The following is a 24,105-nucleotide window of genomic DNA, read 5'->3' on the forward strand; positions in this document are numbered from 1 at the left end:
CCAATCGGGCAGAAATTTAGCTACAGAATGGGAATCAGGCCTGAGGGCAATTCTCACTAAGTGGGGAGAGAGCCATTAAACAAAGGTGCCTGTGGTTTCATATTCAGGATACTTTACAACCTCCGTCCCAGGACATCAACAGTGTTTTTGGGTGTGCTGTTAGAGGGGGCAAAAGAGGGGGAGGAGGATCCATCTGCCATGCTGCCGGTCCTCAGGGAGACGGGCATATCCCAGGGGTGTTTAGGAGAGAGAGGGGCTGAAAGGATTACACCCAACCACTAATCAAGGACGGTAATCTGTGGGCCCCCGTGTAAAATCCCCTACGATCCAAACAACAATTTGTGACAGAAAAAACCTCAGTGTACAGGGACATCTAACTGATGTTGAACAACCTGACAAATCCAAGAATAAATCCAGGTGATTTTTAATTGGGAGAATCAACTCTGGAGGTGTGATTGGCAAAGAGCCATGGTGTCTCTGTGATCAGGTGTGAGTGTCCCACAAGTGGCCTATCTGATTCCCAGTGTGACCATTATGCTAATACAGCAACTAGACAAGCCTGCAACATAAATTAGACTAACGGATAAAAGCACTTTTCAAATTGCAAAAGGTTTTTCTTGCATATTAGTGTATACGTCCAAAATAACAAAATATAAGTAAATATTTTTATTAGTGTTTCCCATGATTTATCTTTTTTTGTTAGACCTTATTTTCTGTACATAAATGCAGAAATTGCTTTCATTTGTCTGTAGTCTTGACAATGAACTTTTAACAGCTGATCCACGCTGACACAAGGTGAGCTCTGCAGAGCAGTTTTTCCTGAGCTTTCCTAAGACTTTGTCACAGCAGGAAGTCACACAAGGTGGGGCGGCTAAGCTGCTGTCCCGGCAGGTCTCTCCATCCGGTAAAGGAATAGCAGGGAATCAAGTTGCCACTAGTTTCATGGTCCCTTGTCAGTATGGTTTTGATGTATGGGTGCTGGTTGGGGTCTGGATCTTGTAGTGGTGGGTTTAAAGCTCCACAGGACTATAGAAGATGCTGCCTAATGATGGTGCCAGTCCTCGAGGGCATAGGGAACTGGAACATCCTGGCCTGCACCTCCTCTACCTCCTGCAGTATGCCCATTGGCTAGGCAGCCTCTAAGCTCCCGATCCCCATAGCCTCATTGTTTAGTAGGCCCAGCACTGTCAATATTAAGCCTGGCTAATGTGATCTAGAGGCAGCTGGAGCAGCCCCGATTATTACCATGACACTGCCGACTGAGGGGTGTAATATCATTAAAAATAAATCAGGTGGTTTGGAGATTTGCTGTAGCAGGGGGGACTTTGAATGACATTAGGTGGGAGAACTGCCATAATTTCATTAGTCAGTTGGGGCACCTCAGAGGATCTGTTGAAACATTTCCTTTAAGTTGAAGTAATTGAATTTGCTCACACAACACTGCACACAAAATGAAAGAAAGGGAAGCTGATGATGGTAATTTATCAAATTGAGTGTCTAACAATTTTGAAAATTAATTTCAGAGATGTTAAGAACTATGCAGAAACATGGATGTCATAATAGGATATAATATTCCAATTTGCTAATAACGGCATATTGTAGATAATCTATTTGAAAGCAGACCAAAGGGATATTGCTGTTGTTATTATTAGCCTTTTGTGGTGGATTATTGTTGCAAATGATGAGAAAACGTGAGGCACTGCTAATCTTCTTAAACTGAGCTGTCTGCTCGGCAGACTCATAAGCGATCAGAGCTATTAGCAAGTGAATAGGCTGCAGGCTGACCGAATCTATAAACAATATAAAAATAAAATAAGAAAAAGCTTATCTATATTGTAGCCTACATTTTATTTTATTTAATGATATTCTGATAATCGAGAGAACTTTTTTTGTTTGTATTTTTATTTTATTTTGCATGTGTTATCCGCTATTAAAGCGGCAGTAGTGCCGTTGGTCTCGCAGCGAGGGTCTTATGTCGCTATTGTTTTTGACGCGCCACATAAACGGTAATTTCAAGGCCCATTGAGCGCGCGATGGATTGGGCCAAAAATCCACTGACGAGTGGGCAGAATTGATTATTGGATGAGCGGGTAGAGTGACGCCAAAAGTTGTAAATCTGTTTTATGATCAGCACCCTGACGCTAAATCCAACCATTTCACATCGAAATACGTCACTTGCATTGCATATATCATAATACTTCGGCTAAAGTCGTCTTTTTTGGAAGTTCCAATATTATGGTAGGCCTACTTATTATGCAGAATGGACGGTTTCAGAAATATGTATGTAATATGTTTGTATTATAATGAATTGCCATATTGTAATGTATTTGTGATTATATTTTGTTGGCCTAATCTGAATAGCAATCTGAATATGCACGTCGGTAGGCAACTATAGCACACAGATAATTGTAAAAAGTAATGGAATATATTAGAGTATATGTATTAAGCAGCAGGAATTAAACAAGACACAAGCAAAGTAGGCTATCAGTAACTCAAAATAGTAGGCTACTTTAGCACAGTTAATGAGAAAATGTAGCCAAAAGTACTTCCTACCACTAGATCAGATGATTGACAGACGATAACTTGTTATCAAGCAAAGCAGAATATACATTGTTATTGTTATTGTTGTATTGTAAAATATATATTTTATTATATTAAGTCACTGAGTATTTTTGTTGAATGAAAACCTTGAGGTAAACCTACATTTTACTGACAAGAGTTTTTAATTTTATTATTATTATTTGAATCGAGTTGTAGCCAAAAGCTTTATGGGGTCGAGTCTTCCTGCTGTATAGCAGTGACATCTAGTGGCTCTATTTTAGACTACAGTCTCCCTCTTGTTTTATCGTGGTTTTCATACTGCAGGCCTAGCAGGAAGGGCCCTCAGATTTTGAGATACCCCTACCCGAGGTAGAACAAAACACAACAATGATTTTTCTTATCTTTAGGGTCTCCCATTAATGAAATTGATTGTTGTCAAATTATATTTTGGGGGAAAAAATGTTTTTTTGGTTGTTCTTTAGAACTACCCCAATCCCTAAAAAAAGAGTCAAATTAGACCAGGCCGAATATGTGAAAGGTGGCAAAAAAGCCCATAACTTGAGAATGATCACTCTTTTCCTCTTCAGATTTGCTGAGGTATGAACCAGGTGGCTGTCCTACATCACCAAATAGTCAGACAATTATTTAACTAAAGAAATACTGAATTATAGTCCTGTAAACTTAGCTTTAGTTTAGACGGAATTTGTACAATCACTTTTCTCTAATTTATCAGAAAAACAGTAATCCCTAAAAAATATACCATTACTGAATTGTCTATGGTGCTATTGAACACTAACCAGTAGTTGTATGGAAATATCTGGTACAGTTCTATTGCAAATGAGATTTCTTTAGACATAGGCCTACCTCTTCTCTGAGACAGTCAAATTCCGAATGGGGGATAAGTGGCATAATAGCCTATAAGTTAAGAATGCTCACTCTGATGGTCATTATATTTGGAGAGGGAAATACCAGGTGGCTGAACTACATCACCAAATAGTCAGAATAAGAGTAACCCAATAAAATAAAGTGTATTAGTTCTAAATTGCAAGCCTCTAAAACATAGGTGTAAATAGTACAGGTTTTATTGAAACTGGAACCTTAATTCAATGTACAGTATATAAATCATCAAATAATTCTGTGAGAGGTCAAGTATATAGATACTAGAATATCATGTTAAATGTCAGGTTCCTCAGAAACGTTAGGGGACACATTTTGACATTCTGCACAGCAGGTGCAGAACTCCGTACAGGGAAGGCCAACAGAGAGGCACTGGCACTTTCCACTCTCTCCACACTTTGCATCTTTGCAATACAAGTGAGTAATGTCTTTCACTTCTCTAGGTGCTGGGGGTTTTGTAAATAGCACTGGTTGAATGGCCCCATCTCTGACAATCCACCCCTTGCCAACAGGACTCCATAACAAGGGTTTGTGACACCATATCGCTGTCTGAAACATTGCTCTTTACATGATGTTGAAATGCATCCTCTGTTGGCGGCAGATTTTCCGAGGCTGCATCTGTTGTTGATGCAATTATGAACCTCAGTTCATCCAAGTTTGTGCACATCAGTCCAATTTCCTTTTTATTTTTTCCATATAGCAGAAGCGCAAATTCTCTTGCGACTGGCAAAGACTCTTCCAAGCTGGCAGAGAGTCCAAAATGGGCCAGATCTTTGAGCTCGCTGAGATGGGTCTTGAGTTTGGTGAATTTTCCTATTCTGTACAAACTACTTGTTGTGCCACAGCCAGTGAGTGCATGACATGCTGGTAGACAGTTAGACATGTAGTTGCCGCCCAGCTTCAGGACCATCTCCAACTAAACGGCCTCTTTGAGAAATTCCAGTCCGGTTTCCGTTCCGCCCACAGCACTGAAACAGCTCTGGTCAGGTTCACAAACGACCTGCTGATGGCGGCTGACACTGGTTCCCCATCTCTCCTCATCCTCCTGGATCTGACTGCAGCATTCAACACTGTCGGCCATAACATCCTCCTTCAGCGCCTCCAATACACCATCGGACTCTCTGACTCCGCCCTGAGCTGGTTCCAGTCCTACCTGTCTGGAAGAGTACGTCTCCTTGGGAGGTGCGAGGTCCCAGACACACCCAGTCACCTGTGGTGTCCCTCAAGGGTCGGTTCTCGGGCTCACTCTGTTCACCCTGTACACTCTGCCCCTTGGCCGTGTCATCAGCAAGCATGGAATATAATTCCATTGCTACGCTGATGCCACGCAGCTATATATAAAGACAGACCCTATCCCACATGCATCCTCACTGTCACCATCATCATCACCGTTCCCATCAACATCCTTTAACACCTGCATTGAGGAGATAAAGGCTTGGATGCAACAAAACTTCCTGTAGCTAAATAGCTCCAAAACAGAGGCTATTTTAGTTGACACACCAAACCAGGTCCAGTCATCCCCCATAACCCACATCACCTTTTCTGGCCAAAACATACCCCTCTCCACATCAGTTACCAACCTGGGTGTAAGATTTGACCGACATCTGACCTTTGACACCCACATCAAACACCTGTGCAAAACCTCCTACTACCACCTCAGGAACATTGCAAAACTCCTGTCAGATGCTGAACAACTGGTCCATGCCTTCGTTTCCTCAAGGCTTGACTATTGTAACGCTCTCCTCAATACATACAGAACAGTGCCGCTAGGATCCTGATGAGGGTGAGAAAGTACAATCACATCACACCCGTCCTTCATTCCCTCCACTGGCTTCCTGTCTCATTCAGGATTGAATACAAGATCTCACTGCTCGCCCATCAATGCATCCACGGGAATGCTCCTTCATACCTAAAAGAACTACTCGCATCACAAACCTCCACACGCAACCTCCGTTCCACAACAAACCATCTGCTTCGCCCCCCGAGGACCAAACTCCGCACAATGGGGGATCGGGCTTTCTGTGCAGCTGCTCCTCACCTGTGGAATTCCCTCCTAGACCACCTGAGGACCCCACAGACCACTGCCGCCTTTAAGAAAGGCCTAAAAACCTTTATTTAAAAAAAAAAGCCTTTGATTAAACTTTTGTTTATTTTGTTTGTTTCTTACGCCTCCTGTAGCACTTTGGGATTGCTTTTAGCAATGAAAGGTGCTTTACAAATACAATTTATTATTATTATTATGTCTTTTCCAATTTTCTCACATATGGTGTTGATGGGGACATATCTCTCTCTCATTCCATGGCCTGCATGCATGTACACTAGAGATGAACCAAACATGTATTTGCTTGCATAATATATTAGCAGTACTTCCACACCTGTGTCATCAGACCTCACAATGATGCGGGAATATGACTCTGCAATATGGCATGGAGCACCATCACTTGTGTCTGTCTCCTCCTGATCAGGAGGAGACAGACACAAGTGATGTCAAACTGCTGACTCCTGCTGTGCAGATGCTCTTCACCTCCTCCCCTTCGTCAAATCCTGAGTGTAGTCTCTGTGGGTTATTCTTCAGAGCTGGGTCCTCATTACAGATCTGCACTTTTTTAAATGCACCTGCATTGACACACCCGTTCACAAAATCATACTGAGTGTTTGGCACATATTATATATATATATATATATATATATATAGAAAACAAGAAATTAAATGTGTGGTCATGGTATTTGACAGGTATGACGGCCCACAGTCAATCAAAGACCTGGAGAGGCAAAGGAGAGGTGCAAGTGATGGAAGGCCTACACATGTTATCACTGGCAAAACAAATGTCCCAAACTACAGGAAGTACTTGAGGATAGTGGAAACAAGACTGCACTGTGCATGTTTGTGAGCAACTCACTGCTGCCCCACAGAGACTACACTCAGGATTTGACGAAGGGGAGGAGGTGAAGAGCATCTGCACAGCAGGAGTAAGCAGTTTGACATCACTGTGATCAGGAGGAGACAGACACAAGGATGGTGCTCCATGCCATACATCTTGCAGAGTCATATTCCTGCATCATTGTGAGGTCTGATGACACAGTTGTGGAAGTACTGCTCATATATTATGCAAGCAAATACATGTTTGGTTCATCTCTAGTGTACATGCATGCAGGCCATGGAATGAGAGAGAGATATGTCCCCATCAACACCATATGTGAGAAAATTGGAAAAGACATGTCTAACTGTCTACCAGCATGTCGTGCACTCACTGGCTGTGGCACAACAAGTAGTTTGTACAGAATAGGAAAGACAATCAGCATCAGCAGGTCGTTTGTGAACCTGACCAGAGCTGTTTCAGTGCTGTGGGCGGAACGGAAACTGGACTGGAATTTCTCAAAGAGGCCGTTTAGCTGGAGATGGTCCTGAAGCTGGGCGGCAACTACATGTCTAACTGTCTACCAGCATGTCATGCACTCACTGGCTGTGGCACAACAAGTAGTTTGTACAGAATAGGAAAGACAACAGCATTCACCAAACTCAAGACCCATCTCAGCAAACTCAAAACATTTTGGACTCTCTGCCAGCTTGGAAGAGTCTTTGCCAGTCGCAAGAGAATTTGTGCTTCTGCTATATGGAAAAAATAAAAAGGAAATTGGACTGATGTGCACAAACTTGGATGAACTGAGGTTCATAATTGCATCAACAACAGATGCAGCCTCGGAAAATCTGCCGCCAACAGAGGATGCATTTCAACATTATGTAAAGAGCAATGTTTCAGACAGCGATATGGTGTCACAAACCCTTGTTATGGAGTCCTGTTGGCAAGGGGTGGATTGTCAGAGATGGGGCCATTCAACCAGTGCTATTTACAAAACCCCCAGCACCTAGAGAAGTGAGAGACATTACTCACTTGTATTGCAAAGATGCAAAGTGTGGAGAGTGTGGACAGTGCCAGTGCCTCTCTGTTGGCCTTCCCTGTACGGAGTTCTGCACCTGCTGTGCAGAATGTCAAAATGTTTCTCCTAACGTTTCTGAGGAACCTGACATTTAACATGATATTCTAGTATCTATATACTTGACCTCTCACAGAATTATTTGATGATTTATATACTGTACATTGAATTAAGGTTCCAGTTTCAATAAAACATGTACTATTTACACCTATGTTTTAGAGGCTTGCAATTTAGAACTAATACACTTTATTTTATTGGGTTACTCTTATTCTGACTATTTGGTGATGTAGTTCAGCCACCTGGTATTTCCCTCTCCAAATATAATGACCATCAGAGTGAGCATTCTTAACTTATAGGCTATTATGCCACTTCTCCCCCATTCGGAATTTGACTGTCTCAGAGAAGAGGTAGGCCTATGTCTAAAGAAATCTAATTTGCAATAGAACTGTACCAGATATTTCCATACAACTACTGGTTAGTGTTCAATAGCACCCTAGACAATTCAGTAATGGTATATCTTTTAGGGATTACTGTTTTTCTGATAAATTAGAGAAAAGTGATTGTACAAATTCCGTCTAAACTAAAGCTAAGTTTACAGGACTATAATTCAGTATTTCTTTAGTTAAATAATTGTCTGACTATTTGGTGATGTAGGACAGCCACCTGGTTCATACCTCAGCAAATCTGAAGAGGAAAAGAGTGATCATTCTCAAGTTATGGGCTTTTTTGCCACCTTTCCCATATTCGGCCTGGTCTAATTTGGCTCTTTTTCAGGGATTGGGTAGCTCTAAAGAAGAACCAAAAAAACATTTTTTCCCCCAAAATAAAATGTGACAACAATTAATTTCATTAATGGGAGACCCTAAAGATAAGAAAAATCATTGTTGTCATTTGTTCTACCTCGGGTAGGGGTATCTCGAAAACAAAAGCCTTTTTTGAGGACTTGCTGCTAGACTATACATGGTGTGTAAACAGGTGGGGGCAGTGGTGCTGAAGCACCCCCCAGGATAGCCATAGCACCCCCTAAGCACCCCTAAGAAATGTATGTGTCTTTTTTTTTTTTTATGTGTAAAATTCATATTTTGAAAAATGATTGATTCGAAAGTAATATGCTACAGTAGTACAGTACAAGTAGCCTACTTATGGGTCTCTGTGTTTCATTCAAGCTCTGCTCTGTGTGTGTGGCACGAGTCATTTTGTGTGCGTGCGCGAGCGAGCGAGAGAGAGCGCGCACCGGTACCGGAGATCGTTGTGGTTAGCATCTGGTGCTAGTTAGCTACGCTAACGGATATAAGGAGCTTTTTCAACAACAAGGTGGAGGGAGAACTCTCTCCTGTCAGACTGAGAGTCTCAGATAACCTCAGCTCAGTTGAGAATTGTCGTATTTTTTAAGAAATGTTTTTCTTATGTCCATCTTCAAAAACTCTGAGTCCGACTGACAGTTTAAATATTGTCACAGCTCACAGGATAGGTACCTGTCAGCCAATAAGACAGATGTTTATTTCCATTCAACTCTCTGGTTGGTCTGGTGTCTTGCCTCTGTTGCATTCACCGAACACGGGAAATTACAATTATGCCGTCCTCTCTAGTGTCATGATGAGGTTCAGGTAAAGCACGGTTAATGTATTATATTGCATTTAGAGAAATTAGATGTCCTTCAACATGGCGTGCCGAAAACCATTTCCGAGTCACTACCGGAGGACCGAGGATTCGAGGAGTCGAGGAGGGGAAATTAGAGAAATAAGAAAGGCCCCATGTCATTTCGTAGGCCGCTCGGTCCAGCTCGTGGGCTGGGTCCTCCGTGGACCGTGTAGGCTGCGTACTCCGAAGGGTGCAGCCCCTGAATTGAGACACGGCTACATGATGTGGCCTGCCGACATGGCCACTTCCATACCGATCATAAATCAAAGCCCGAGAGAGCACCGGTTACTTGTATTTTTGTTGTTAGCATCTAGTTAGCTAGCTGCTCTAAAAGATATAAGGAGCTGTTTCAACAACAAGGTGGAGGGAGAGTCCTCTGCTGTCAGACTGAGAGAGTTAACTACAGCTCAGGTGAGGTTAAGGACTCTCTGAGTGTTTAGATAGTAGTCTTAAGTTATCTCAGTGGGTCTCAAACGGTTTGGTCACCATTTATGTAAACACATATTTCCATTTGAGGGGGGAGTGATAAGTAAAATATGCATGAATAAAAAGAAAAAAATGTTAAATAGGTGAAAAAAGGTAAGATAAACTTTAAAAACGTGTTGAGAGCTAAAACTAGTCTTTGCTGCTGCCAAAAGGAGCAGGGGGGAGAGGGGGGAGATGCTGATTCAGGAGCCCAGACACACTCACAACTATAAATGAACCAAAAATAAATAAATAAACAACTTTCAATTTTTTTTAAATATTGGATATGGTATGTTATTGGTTATTATTATGGCCATGTTCTTATGATTTTATGATTATTTAAATGTATACAGTTCTGTTTCATATGGGTGTTTCCATAGATCTAGTCTCTCTATTTTCCCCTCAAAATGCACCAGATTGATGCATTTAACTCCAAAATAAAAATAAAAATCTTCACCCCCAAAATATGTTCACATGGATAGGTTCCCAAATACATTTGCACATTTTTTAAAATAGTAACCCCTGTCCATATGTTTATTATTGGGTAGTAGATTTAAACTATAGGGCTATCACTATGGGCAGCAACGCTGTAAATATTCACAAATAAATCCAGCAAAATGGCACAAACAAATACTGGTAGTGGCCTGGCTGGGTGTATAATTCCCGGCCTTCTTAAACGTCAAGCTAACCCATAGCACCCCCAAAAGAAAATATCTGGCGCCGCCACTGGGTGGGGGAAGGCATTTTAAGATCCTTTGCTTATGTCAAAGTAACACTAGCAATATATAAAACTACTCCAAAAGATTACAAGTCCTGCATTTAGATTTTTTTCTTTATTAAAAGTGGGTACGTCAGCATAATGTTCTTACATGCCGCATCAAAAGTAGAATTACATATTCTGCAGAAATCATGGTCTACGTCAGTGTTTAAGTATTATATACATATAGATTAACATCATTGCTGCATTAATGTGTGTGATAAATGTTACTTCTCAAGACAGTTAACTCCCCAACGCACCACATGTTTTCAGGGTTGCTGTCCTGGGTGCTGAAAGGGTAAAGGTTAGTGAGTTGTATCTGTATAATTTGTTGACATTCAAGCCCCAACCTTCACAGAACAACACATAGGCTCGAGTCTAAATGTGGCTCTAATCATGATGCACTATTTCACACCTCTTCCTTCATGCAGCATCCGTGTCTTCGTGTATACAGGAAACAGAAGGAGGAAGTGTCTGGAAAAACAGAAACAAAGAAAACATGTATTTTTTCTAAACCAACCTATTGTTAAGCTCCTTGTTTGTAATGGGGAGACATCATATATGACACTTCTCATAGGATTTCTTCAATTGAGTCTGAATCAAAATAGGCTAACATCTTAGTCCTGAGTTTGACACAGACATCTTTTACATGGCTGCCACACACACACACACACACACACACACACACACACACACACACACACACACACACACACACACACACACACACACACACACACACACACCACACACACACACACACACACACACACACACACACACACACACACACACACACACACTCACACACATTGCTGACCCAAATAAAAGTGTATGCTTGAAGTCATACGGCGGAGCCTGCTTCTTTCTCCATCCCCCTTTTCAATCTGCACTTTAGCTTGTATCGCAATTCCTCCTATGCTTTGCACATGCTTTACAGTAGACCTCTGTCTCACCTACCAGAACCTGAGCATCATCAACCTGCCTCCTCTCCCCTCCCTTCCACAGGATATTCACAACTGGCACACTTTACTTCATAGCTTGACATCTTCTCATAGCATCCAGCAGCACCGGTGCACATATCTCTCATCAAGTTTTCGCCTGTTGAAGAAAATAGGAATGGCTCCTAAAAGAGAATCCTCCATTAAGAAGTCTCCTTCACCAGTGGACCAACCCAGACTGGGTCCTCCTTATCCCTGCCTCCATGCAGCTCCAAAATCTGCTCCGGAGCAGAAACCTAGGATGCTGCATCTTTCTGATTCACCATTTGATCCCAGTACCCTAGAGGTGAGTTGTGTATGATTTTTATGACAAAGCTAATGTGGGGCACTCATCAATTAGCCTCTGAGTCCTATTAATCCTATTTTCTGTAGTCAAGATGTAACCACGATGATAAAGCACAGGTAGAGATACAAGATAGTAATTTGTTTGCCAATAAGTTCTGTAAAAGCACAACATGCTTATCATTTGCAATGTAGCTTTCTTCTGACGCTAATAAATTGTGAGATTCAATCTGGAATGAGACTGATTCTAAGCTAAAGAAAGAAATGGGGCACTAAGTGCAGCTGTCAGTCAGTCAGTGGCCTCCTTAGGGAGAAAGATGCCTTTTCTGCCACAGTATGTGCTAATTCTTTCATTAGGAAGATGATTTCAACAAATCAATGTGACTACACCACTGATTAGAATAACTAAAATAACTCAACTAAATCCCTTATTCATATACCGCAGCATGAGAAAATGTGTTATTCTTCACAAGATTAATAATTCAGAGAGTTTTTACTTGCCCCACTTTTCAAAGCTACACACTGGCTGCAAAGAGAGCAGAGCTTCTGTCCTTCAACTTAGATAAAAGCTTTTGTAAAAATTGACCAAGCTGAAGCCCATTGATTAATGGAAATCATATCGCATATGGTAGTTCCAAATTTTGGCTGCTTACCTTACAAAATAAAACATTTAATGCAAAAAGGCACTGAGCAAAGAGTCTGTTCATTAAAATATAACCTTCACACAGCTCTAAAATACATTTGAAAGGGATCCTTACCTAATTTGTTTGCTATCTGTTAAAAAGATTAAATATTGCTTTAGGGTACTACTTATTATATAATCTAAAATGTAAATCCCATTTCTTTAACCCTCTGAATGACTGGACAAGGATAAATAATACTAATAAATGATATTATACAAAAATGTGTTTCTACATTTAATAAGTATAAATAAAATGGAAAGACATATTGGGATTAAATAAACAAAGTATGTAACGTGACCAAGGAAAACATGTTAACATACAGTAAGTCCAAAACATAGATTAAAGGTCAATAAGATAAATATGTTTTAGTGTAAATATGTCTTCGAAGAAACTCAATTTATATTGATGCCCACATTAGACTTTGTGCTAATATTCTTTAGCTTTGTCTGTGCTCTAGCTTTGCTGCCATCTTCATGTGCTTTAGGTGTTACACTGTGTCATTCTTGCTGCATGATGGAGTGTCCCATTTAGCCTGTGAGAATATCTGGGCCAAGTTAAGAAGCCCGCTTCTGCTCACAGTGGGACCACAGACATGACAGGAGGCCAGAGCTCCGGCTGGGGGAGGACGGTTCTTTAGTTAAGAGATGTAGCAGCAGTCCATGATCTCACTGGTCGAAAATGATCCATCATTCCTTTACGGCCAGACACTCAAATCTTTGATGCATTCATTTACCCAATTAAGGGCAAAATCATCAAAGTCAAACTCACACAACAAATAGACAAAGATCATTTAAAACATCCTAAACCTGTGCATAATCAAAGACTCTACTGGTCCTAATTAACATCCCTTAGTAGAGTCCATTGATTTCACTCATTACTCTGCAAGGTTAAGTGCACGTTCCTAAAAGTAATTTACATTCAAAATCACCTCTGAACATATTTAGACATTTATCACTGTCCTTGGCATAAGAATGTGTGTCTTATATGGGTTTTCGACAACATCAGTGCAGATGCTAAAACGTATTTATCCAGAATCCATGAATATGGATCGTTGTAATTTTGACACAAGATGTCAGTCTTCACTGACCTAATTCTCAAATTACCCGACATAACGAGGATTCAAATATTCAATTTTTGTCACAAAATCTAAAAAATATTTTACAAAAAAAGTCATTGTAATGTTAGTTTAATCTAATATAAATTGTGATGTCACAGAATCCCCAAAAAGTATGTAATTCAGATTTAAGGTTAACACTAAATAAGGTAAAAAAAATTGAAAAGTTTACACCCCTAAATGTACTTAACACTTGTATCTGTCACCTCAGTCATAAAGTGAGTAGTTTAAGGAGGTTTATGGATATAATTAGTGTCCAGTAAATCACAAGCTATACCCACATTTATATTCCTATATATGGAGCGTAGCTATTCGCCCTGAAGCTAGGACGTCGTGCGTGCTACGTCATGACGCACGGCTGCTGGGGTTTTCTCAACCTTCTCTGAGACCGTCACACATTCTTTGGTTAGCAGACGCCTCGAACACACCTCAGCCAACAGAACCATGGTGGGTTTTTGTTCCACTCGACTTGAATAACATTACCATTTATCTTGTGTGATTAGCTTCTTCTTTATAGAAACTGTTTTAGCTTTACAACGGTGTTAAGTTGAGTTTGAGTGTCTGAAATGGCTCGCGGGTTGCTAGCGGAAGTGCAACTTTTTGAGAAGCTAACATTAGCCTGCACGGTAACTGTAGATAAAGTTAACAATCACACGACAAGCTAATTAATGTCGCTGGAATATGTACTTGTAAATGAATCTGTGCTGAATGTGCTTTAGTTAGCAAATATCTGATTTGAATAGATCTAACTATTTTCAAACTATGTTCAAAAGCTTTTGAAGTCAACCCAAGCTAGCCTTTTTATTGCGTAGCAAAAGGAACAATTTTCATGTAGCCTTATTTCTCTTTGAACAGTCTGACTTCTCGGAAGATCAAATCCTTGGTGAGTTTTGATTTTGTTTTGTAGCTCTTCAAGTTCTCTCCTGTATTGCATGCTTTCATTCTTGCTTCTTTAAGATGACACTTTGCCCTGTATCTTCACTATCATCCTGCTCAATGCCCGCCTGTCATAGTAGTTATGGTTTTAGGCTAGGTTTGCCTTCTTTATTTCCGTACTGTTTCATCACTTTCCACTTGCAACTGCTTGTCCTTTCCAGATTGAATTTAACCTGGATCAGATTCATGGTAAGTCTCTGAAAGAGGGACCGCCTTAGCACAAAACTGATGGCTATCTCGGTGTGTTTAGGGTGTGATCTGCATGTAGATTTTGGTAAAAAAAAACAAATCTGTAATAAATGTGAATGATAGTTGCTTTGCACTGTTGTTTGGTACGTCAAAATCAGTCATATTGTGCATATAACGTTATAATACTATTTCCCCGCTTTGACAGTTTGTTGCAGTGTTTTTACGTGGTCAATCATGCATTAGCAGCACTTAGTAAGCCAAAGTAGCCAGGGTCACATTTGTCCTCATAAGTCTTGTTCTGTTGGACTGTATTCATTCCTGGTTGTGTCAGCTTGCCATAAACTTTGCCTGTTATCTTCCAAGCAGCTCATCTCCTAGAGCGTGCCCTTTTTTGGTGCTGGATACAGTGGTGCATGGTTTTTGTCCTAAGGCTGGTTTGTTTAATCACACTGACATAATAGGCTATAGCTACTCTCACTCTCCTCCTACTTTCCTCCACTCCTCTAATACCAAATATGGTGTTGGGAAAAGTGCTCACACCCCAGAAGGGAAGAGGCACATTCCTCAGAACAGGAACAACTCCACAACAGTGCCTGAGCTTTTTTTGGGGAATAGCTTGTCCCATAACATTAGGACCAAACTGCCGCCCGGATGTTGTGTAATCTGACTGCATGTCGCCCTGATAGCTAGATTTTTAGATAAGCTGTTTGACTGTCTTACAATGTCTAATGTTAGACAAAGCTAAATTCATCAACCCTGTGATGAATGACACGATTGCATCATAGCTGATAAATGATAACGCCTAGGTAGTTCCCCTTAAACAACAACAACACAACAACACAACTACTCAATGTGTTGTACTCTTTGAGAAGTAGTCAAGATAGTACTATAACATGTCAAAGTGGAGTTGGGGAGCAGCAGAGAAGTCGAATCTTGTTTTTAAAGTTTTATAAGGAATATATTCAAACCAGATATATTCTTGCTGAAATAGAAGATAAGACTACTTACTACACATTGATCTTTGATTGCTACCATAAAATGAGTGACATGTTTTTAGAGATTACACTATATTGACATTAACAGAACAGTATTACTTTCACATTGTTTAATGAGTGCTGTGTTTTTTGCTTGATAGTTTTGGAAGTGATTGACTGAATTTCTTAAATACTTTACAGTTTCTGCTATGTCTTTGTTTAAGACTCACAACAATTAACACAGATGAGTTAAAGGTGGGGTAGGTAATTTGAGAAACCAGCTCGAGTGTGCTAGAATTTGAAAATACACAGCCGGAAAAAATCTGCCACTTCCTTACAGAGCCCCTCCTCCAACACAAACGAACGTGCACATGACCAATGAGGGCACGAGATAAGTTTGTGCACAGATGGAAGGCTGACAGGCAGGTAGGCCATCCAGTTGGCCGGCTAAAATGATTGGTCGTGCTTTTTACAGTACTACGGCTTCCACAGATGACATTTTTATGATTTTTTTGTCAAAGCACTTAAGATATTCATTGCTATCGGGATGTTAAGAGCATTCCATGGAATATAACAAAAAGTGTATCTCGAGTCGGTTTCTCAAACTTACCTACCCCACCTTTAAGTAGTTAATTCATACATTATTTTATTAAGCAAGTCAAATGTCAAATACATTTTGCATCCTTTTCTACATCTTAAGACCTTTTTGTTTTCTGACCAATTGTAACACAAATAGCTATAAAGATCTAAGCCAATTTAGAAAATGCTTAAACTTGAGTTTACATGCCCATCTGAAACTGATGTTGATGTTTTGTAGGAAGAGTGTTTACTTTTGTTTAGACCTAGAGCATTTGGGATGTTTGTGGCCATCCTCTTCAAGATAACGCATCTCTTTAATAAGTTGAGCCCTTTATGACAGTTCTTTACTTTAACCTTATCTTAACAGTTTTATAAGAAAACATCTATACTATAGCTGTTAATTTACTAACTTGAAGCTATGACTATTACATGTTTTTGCCATATTTGAAATCTTTGGAACATTTTAAAACCACAACAACCATGACAAAGATAGTAGTGTTTCATTAGTGAAGTGACTGACCAGATAACTTGCCTGAAAACATAGATTTGGGTAAATTAAGGAAGTTGGAGGGGCATTTGCAATGTCAACCAGAGAGAGCAAGCTATTTGTCTGTGGTGGCACCGCTCTGACGTATCGATTGAAAACGATTATTTTAGTCACAATAAGTGTTTAAATACAGTTTCTTCACGGCACATGAGTTAGGAATTGGCCTTAGAGTTGTACAATATAATAATACATTGTATTATATTATTATCTATATGTATATAGAAACGTACGCAGATGTGTCTGTGTAGTGCTGTGTGCTCGCCTGCTCACTTTAATTTAGGCCGTAGACCAGGCCACAACCTGTGCTTTCTCTTGTCTGCTTGTTTTCCTTTACCTTTTTGTCCCATTTCTCCTCCTATCACCTCCCTCTTCACATCATTCTACATTACATGTTTGTTGATCTTAGTTTCCAACATAATGAAATCCCCTAATCTAATTTGTCATGTGTCTGTGTATCCTGCAGAGTTTAAGGAGGCATTCCTGCTGTTCGACAGGACGGGAGATGGCAAGATCAGCTTCAGTCAGTGTGGGGACGTCATGCGGGCCCTGGGCCAAAACCCTGTCAACGCTGAGGTGCTCAAGGTGCTGGGCAACCCCAAGGCTGAGGGTGAGATGGAATAATAAACACACTGGGGAGGTGTATGTCTTAAATGTACATAAATGATCTTATTATCTTTCGATTGCACAGTTGTGTGTTGCAGCTAGAGACTTACCGCATTTATTCTGTCTTCTTGCAGAGATGAACATGAAGATGCTGGACTTTGAGCAGTTCCTGCCCATGTTCCAGGCCATCGCTAAGAATAAAGACCAGGGCTCCATGGAGGATTTTGTAGAGGGACTGCGTGTCTTTGACAAGGAGGGCAACGGCACAGTAATGGGAGCAGAGCTTCGTCACGTGCTCACTACGCTAGGTGAGCTACATTTTCATCCTCCTTATTAGGGATGGGTATCGTTAAGGTTTTAACGGTACTACTACTTTTATCGATACCGCTTATCGGTCCGGTCTTTTAACGGTACTCTTATCGGTTCTTTTGGAGAGAAAAATGAGGTAAACTAACTATAGGCCTATGTTGTATGTCAGGGACTACGGATGGAAATTAGCTCAAAGCTAAAATCCGGCATATTTACACTTGAAGCATTATTTGTCTAAAGTGTTCATTAATGTGCATTGTCCCTATTCAAATAAACAATTAAATGAAAATTAACAAATTGTGAACAAAACTAACATTGCTTTTTATTTAAATGAAATACATAATATTTCACATCAACAGAAACAACGTTTTAACAAATCATATTAAATAATCTGATGACAGAACTGTGAACAGAATGGCTGAAACTTTAACAAACTAAATAACTCAGTTCCCTCTAATCATTAACCCATGTTTGAATCATTGAGTTAGCTCTGTGTGTTGCTGCTAGCATACATAATATACCTGACGTGGAAACGTTACTCGTGGATGGGGCTACAGAGCTACAGTACTAGAGAGACAGTCGAACCCGGTGCATTTCTCCGTCTGAACGTGGTGCACTTTTGCAAGATGTTTAGACAAATTGCTCGTGTTACCGCCCTGACATGCTAAACTCTTATTGCACTTTAGGCAACGAGCGAGACGGGTAAAGTTTAACCACACCTCGGAGCGCGTTCTCTCCGCCATCTCCTCCGTGTGTGTGTGTTGCTGCATGTAGCAGCTGCGTGTGTGTAAACTGCCCCGCCCCCTCGCACACAGGCGGGGGAGAGAGATCTCTCGTCTGGATTGGAGAGATCGAAAATACAAAAAATGACGCATTTTGCAGTCTTTTTGCATGTTAGAAACGGAGTTGGCGACACTAAAACTGCAATATAATGTTTGTGTAGCAATAATACACATGACATATTTTTTAGATGTCTCCAGTACCGATAAAAAGACCGATAACGTCGGAGCTTAACGGTACCACGGTCTTTAATAATTCAGCCCCGGGGCCCGTTTAATACCGGGGCTCGGTACCCATCCCTACTCCTTATTAGGTATCTGGATTTTGAGTTGATTTTAAGTTTACACACTATATTAACAATCTTTAATGTATGTGATTATTATGATGAAATGTCCTTAAAACTGAATGTACATGGCATCAAAATAAATGATTTGCATCATTGGGTTTGCAAGTGTATTATAGTAATCCCTTATCACTTTTTAATAAACACTGTAGTATCAACAATATTGTTAGAATAAATATTTTCTATGTTTATGTTTTAGGTGAGAAAATGTCAGAGGAGGAAGTTGAAACACTCTTGGCGGGACACGAAGATGCAAATGGCTGCATCAACTACGAAGGTGAGAGAGAGAGAAATAAACAACATAAGATACTTACTGGATGCGGTTGCTACAAACCTGCAAACTATTGAATGAAACCATCATAGCCAGTCTTGGCATTGTGATAATGAATCCTCAGTCATGCGTTATACTGTGTGCGCTGTGGGAGATGCTGATCATCATTGGAAACACCCTTTAGCGTACTAAACTGTCACTGCAGTTCTGCTTTATTTAGTCTGTGATGAGCTGGTTGTCCATCCATGTTGCTGTTACTGTCTTTTTATGTGTCTTTCCACTTGTGGCTAATTGATGCATTGGTGCATTGATATCCGCTGACAGTGTGTCAACTGTTCTTCTTCCACAGCGTTTGTCCGCCACATCATGTCAGGCTAAGGGCTGGTATGGGCATTTGGTTTACCATGAGATGGCACTTCAAGGCTTTCCTGCATTTTAGTTGTTAAATAATCCAATCCCATTAGGCCATTCTAACACCGATCGCCTGTAGTTATGCTCTTTATATCGGCAAACAGGAACAATGTCCTTTTGCAAAGTAGATCTGACCCGTAGGTGTGGGGAAAGCCTGGTGGTCCCACTCATCTTTAGTCCTGAGGCTCTGCCCCATGTGTAGTCTGTCTGTCTGTCTGTCTGTCTGTCTGTCTGTCTTGGCCCCTGGCTGAAGCATGCCCCTCTGCATGTGTCTGGGGCCTCCTCAGTTTATACAGGGTAGACACACAAGGAAGTGACTGGTTTTATTCAGGGAAAGCCTGGTGGCCATTGTCGAGTTATTGGATGTGTGTGAAGGTCGCAAGGCAGCGCTTCTAATCTCATTTGCATGTCATTGCTGCTATTCAAATAGGCTTCTTCCTCTGTTGGTGTTAGAAGTGATGCTTCTTCTTAATCAGATAAAATAGACTGACATTATAGAGTTTGAATACAGCCACCAGCTTTGGTAGAGTAGACCAGTCCCTTTTTCTACTAACAGAGAATTGCAATACGTTGCTCTTTTGTGCTGATTTGATTTCTCCTCTACACTGATGGAAGCTGATTTCGTAGCTGGCCGCTCTCTGACTGGACTTAAACTCCCTTGATCTTCTCCCCCTTTCTCTGCTTCTCAGCTAGAGGAAAGCATACAGCAAGGATGGCTTCTCTAACTAGCTCTTCTTGGATCATAGACCCTGCCAAATGCTCTGGCTAAATAGGAGATAGAGATGATTAACTCACCTCCTTCTCTCAGTACCCTCTATAACCCTTTCTCCTTTGGGTAGACGGAATGTGGGGGATCTGCCTCCAAATGCAGCATCTCCTACCCAGTTTCGCCAGACCTGGCTGAGGAGGGGGCTGTATCTGGAGGGGGTCTCTGCCAATATCTAGACCACGATCCTAACTCTTGTCTTTCTCTCTCCTCTCGTTTACAGAACTCGTCAGGATGGTCATGAACGGCTGAAGACGAAGAGCATCCAACGTTTTTTTTATCCTGTCACATGTACCCTCTTTTTGCAGTTAGCTTCAACAGCCCCCCCCATCCTTTTCCATGGATTAGTTTTCCACCTTTAATTTAAGAAGTGCCTTTACATTCCCTAAAAAAGACCACAAATGGCCCTGGCTATTGCTGCCAGGTCCGTTCACATGTGTGACCAACTTGTATGCATTCATGAGTCTTAAAGCTAGCATTGTTTGCAATAACATTCCAAGATGCAGCGCTAAGGATGACATAAATTGATAATGATATACTGTAAATGTTGATACTACTGTGTCAACGTTGGATAGGACATTAATATATATAAATATAAACAGTATACATGTCGGCAACCTACTTTATCATTGGCTAAGACTTGCTTTGGCTGAGGAACCGATCCTGCAGTAAACCGGTATATTCAAAGCCATACTATCATGAGGTAGAATTAAACATTTCAAAAGTGTTCCCATGTTTTTAATTCACCAAATTTTGTTGCTGCATTTAAATAAATGTTTTTTCCTGAAAACTCAACTTGGTGGTTTTGATTCAATATAATTGTTTCGGCTTTATCTCACTGCAATGCATCGATGATTATACATTGACACAAGAGGGCAGTGTTGCTGCTTGAATCTGATGTGGTGAAAGGACTAATTTTGTAATCAGAATATTCAGTTTGAAATACAAAAGGCTTATATTGATCTGCCATTTATGCTATTTGTTAACTAAATGTAGAATTCAATGCACATCATGAGTGTATATTTTGGTACTCAAGCCAATATAATTTATTATTGACTGAAATAATTCAAGGTTTCTCTTATTGGTTAACATTGTTTAGCGACATTGCAAACTCTCACTTTCAGCCCCAAAATGTCCATGTTCATAACTTGTGGCCAAACTGTAATTTTTTACACTGAGTGATTCGGTGACAAAGCACCAAGATGTGAGCAGTAGAACGCTGTTTGGTGGCTCCCTGACCTTTTCTTCATTTTCCTCTCAAGCAGCCACAGCTATTTCCCCTCATTAGGCACACCAGCCATTGGAGTGTGCAGCTCCTATGTGTGGGCTAAGGTTCAGGAGGGTGTCATAGTCCACTGCTGAATAGGTTGTCCACTAATTACTCGGTGTGTATGTGTGTGGTCGATGGAAGTCAAGGCTATTGATTATTTTAATCCTCCTATTTGTGAGTCTGTGATCCTCGTGGCTCTGCATTCGACAGGGGAATCACTAATGGGCCTCAGCGCAGCCTGTCTCAGACCTCTCCCCGTCCAATTAACTTTCAACTGGAATCTGCCAGGAGAGAGAGCCGGGGGCTGGGCCCGGGCGCCGCTGCATCCCTCTCTCTCCGCTCAGGAGCAACAGATTCGCAAAATCCTTTAAGTCTAGAATGCCATCAAGTCTTGTCTCTAATTAGACACTTTTCCTTTTTTCTAGTATTCAAGATGAACTCTTTCTCACTGATCACAAACTATTAAAGTGGCAATGTTAAAATTAAAATCATTACATTAATAAACTGGTCAAATTATAACAACACAGTGATGTAGTTTTAAATATCGCACACAGTTGTGATTTGTAAGGAAGAATCAATTATGAAAATATACCCAGTGTGATTAATCAAACTTAGATTCAGTCGGCTAAATTATTCCCTGCCATTGATCAAATATACTATGTATTCAGGAATATAAATTCACTGTTTTGTGTGTGTGAGATAATTCACACAATGATTTTCATAAAATCCCTGTAGTATCATCAATAGATTGAGAGAAAAACGCAAATGTTACTTATGTAAGATTACACAAATCTCGTGATGTATTTCTTTTTTATTTGTGGGCTCTCTAACAAATGATCTTGGCACACTTTTTTTAAACAATGTCAAGCTTCATTTGACACCGAACCAATTGTGTTAGTTTGTACAATTGATCCTTATATTGTTACATTTGAAATCTACAAACCATCTGGATTTTGTAGATCCTGGGTGTATTATAAGCAGAGATCGATAGAGCAGTATGAATCTTTGTGTCTTACACAGTGTCTTAAGACATATTGGAAATCCATGTTGAAGCAGGCGGCGGATGTGGTACACCCCTGCTGCTTCGATTTTCAGCTGTAAGTCCACGCAGACATTTCATATATCTAATTCTCAGTATGTCCGAGTGGTCACTCCAAATAAAGCTGTGTGTATGACTGTAAAACGTACAAGCCTTTATTCAGCCCTGACATTGACCACGGCAAAACAACATGCGAGTAAACAGACGAGCTGGGTATAGATATTTTAATAGCAATTGTCTACTCTGCCAATTCAACATACCAGATAGCCCATTTCAGGATAACTGTGTTTATACATGTGATGATACTTTGACAGGGTCTCTCAAAAATAAAGTACTAAGTAGATATGGCAGTGTTATTACAGAAACGTGCCTGTAACGTATTATACAACATTTATTGAAAGTAAAACACTGCAGCTCTTACTTTTCACAGCCTCATTATATTACAGTATTTATGTATCCATTCATACATACTGTCCCCCCCAACACACACACAATATAGAGGGTATGCACTGACATTACTTTTCCATCTGAAAACATCAGAACATTAGTCAGAATAACAGGCAAAACAACATCCTGCATCATTGCTCCTGTTTTTGAGTGAAACTGCAAAACCCCAAAACAAACAAGTATCTCTTTAAGTTAAAGGCAGTTGGAGTTAATACCAATAGACATTCTGATTGTTTGTCAACAGGTTTGAACACATACACATATATCACCTTTTATTTTGAAAAACTCTAAGCGGCTTTTTTCCATAGAGTATATCCCTTTGTCTGAGGTACCAGCTGTAAAGGTCATCATCATCATCAGTGTTTATTAATACATTTTGACAAAAACATTTCACAGTAACACGTCATTGAAATGAAAGATGATAAGTACTTAATTGATGAGTCGTCAATACCGTTTATAACATATGATTTTACCCAAAAGTTCAACATACTGATGAAAAAATGCTACTCTAAATCAATGTTTTCCTGCATGAAATCTAGTTGTTTCTGCATATGGTAAAAAAGATAGCTCTAAATGCTTGTTGAGTCTACTCATACAGTAAATCGCACAACAGCTCTTATCAATTTAAGATGCATATTTGATGTTTTTGCCACCTTTTGCCTTACATAAACGGTGACATCATGTGCATACCCTCCATGTCAACAATGTACTTGGCAATTAGAACTTTATCACACACAAATGCCATCCATAAAATGTGTTGTGTGTGTGTGTAATATGTTTTGTTTTATCTTGATGTGATGTCCTGTGTCATTATGGAAACAGGAACGAAAGGTGAAACATCTGGGTTTTATTCAGACAGCGTTATTTTAATCAGTATGTTCCCAATGCAGGGTGAATCACAACAGGGATTACATTTCAACTGGTGTTATTCACTTCTGGGAAATATTTTACAATGATGAGTTGCAAAACATAGGCTACGCCATTTGATCAGAGGCCATTGGAATGGATAGCAGAAATCTAAAAAGTAAAGACTATGACAGTGGGTGCATTCGTCTCAGCTTAGTCATCTTGTTGAATGGCACCCTCAATACCATTATTGCAATAAAAATCAATTGAACTCATGGTGTTTGATATATTCTGGTTCTCACAATAATAGGTTGGATGGAACACGCTAACGTTTTTTAGATATTTCATAGCCGCAATTGTTATGTGCACCTATACTTTACATCTTCCGACGTTTATATTTGCACAAAAGGTGCCATATAATTGCAGTTGTTCATGATGACTGGCTCAGAATCACGCAGCTGGATTTATCCCACTTATC

The 24,105-nt window shown here is 40.3% G+C and overlaps 1 protein-coding gene across 4 annotated transcripts; it reads left to right on the plus strand.

The window, feature by feature from the left end:
- Positions 1–11,356: 11,356 nt before the first annotated feature.
- Positions 11,357–20,820, plus strand: zgc:153867 (uncharacterized protein LOC337226 homolog). 4 transcript variants are annotated; one of them, XM_034145020.1, is made up of 7 exons: positions 13,657–13,764; positions 14,173–14,200; positions 17,006–17,149; positions 17,280–17,453; positions 18,777–18,854; positions 19,198–19,232; positions 20,249–20,820. In XM_034145020.1, the coding sequence occupies exons 1-6, from the start codon at positions 13,762–13,764 to the stop codon at positions 19,224–19,226; spliced, it is 456 nt and encodes a 151-aa protein (XP_034000911.1). In that variant the 5' UTR covers positions 13,657–13,761; the 3' UTR covers positions 19,227–19,232; positions 20,249–20,820. The 4 variants fall into 4 exon arrangements, with proteins under 4 accessions (XP_034000907.1, XP_034000909.1, XP_034000911.1 ...); XM_034145016.1 differs by lacking the exons at positions 13,657–13,764; positions 19,198–19,232 and adding an exon at positions 11,357–11,524; XM_034145018.1 differs by lacking the exons at positions 13,657–13,764; positions 14,173–14,200; positions 19,198–19,232 and adding exons at positions 11,357–11,524; positions 14,415–14,442.
- Positions 20,821–24,105: the final 3,285 nt, after the last annotated feature.

This window comes from Trematomus bernacchii, unplaced genomic scaffold, assembly GCF_902827165.1.
Source record: "Trematomus bernacchii unplaced genomic scaffold, fTreBer1.1, whole genome shotgun sequence".
NCBI classification, from domain to species: Eukaryota; Metazoa; Chordata; class Actinopteri; order Perciformes; family Nototheniidae; genus Trematomus; species Trematomus bernacchii.

Coding starts and splice junctions, on each gene's coding strand:
- zgc:153867 (XM_034145016.1), top strand. CDS start 11,357: ATGGCTCCTAAAAGAGAATCCTCCATTAAGAAGTCTCCTTCACCAGTG. Junction 11,525..14,172: donor TTGATCCCAGTACCCTAGAG/GTGAGTTGTGTA, acceptor CTCTTTGAACAG/TCTGACTTCTCGGAAGATCA. Junction 17,454..18,776: donor TCACGTGCTCACTACGCTAG/GTGAGCTACATT, acceptor TTTATGTTTTAG/GTGAGAAAATGTCAGAGGAG.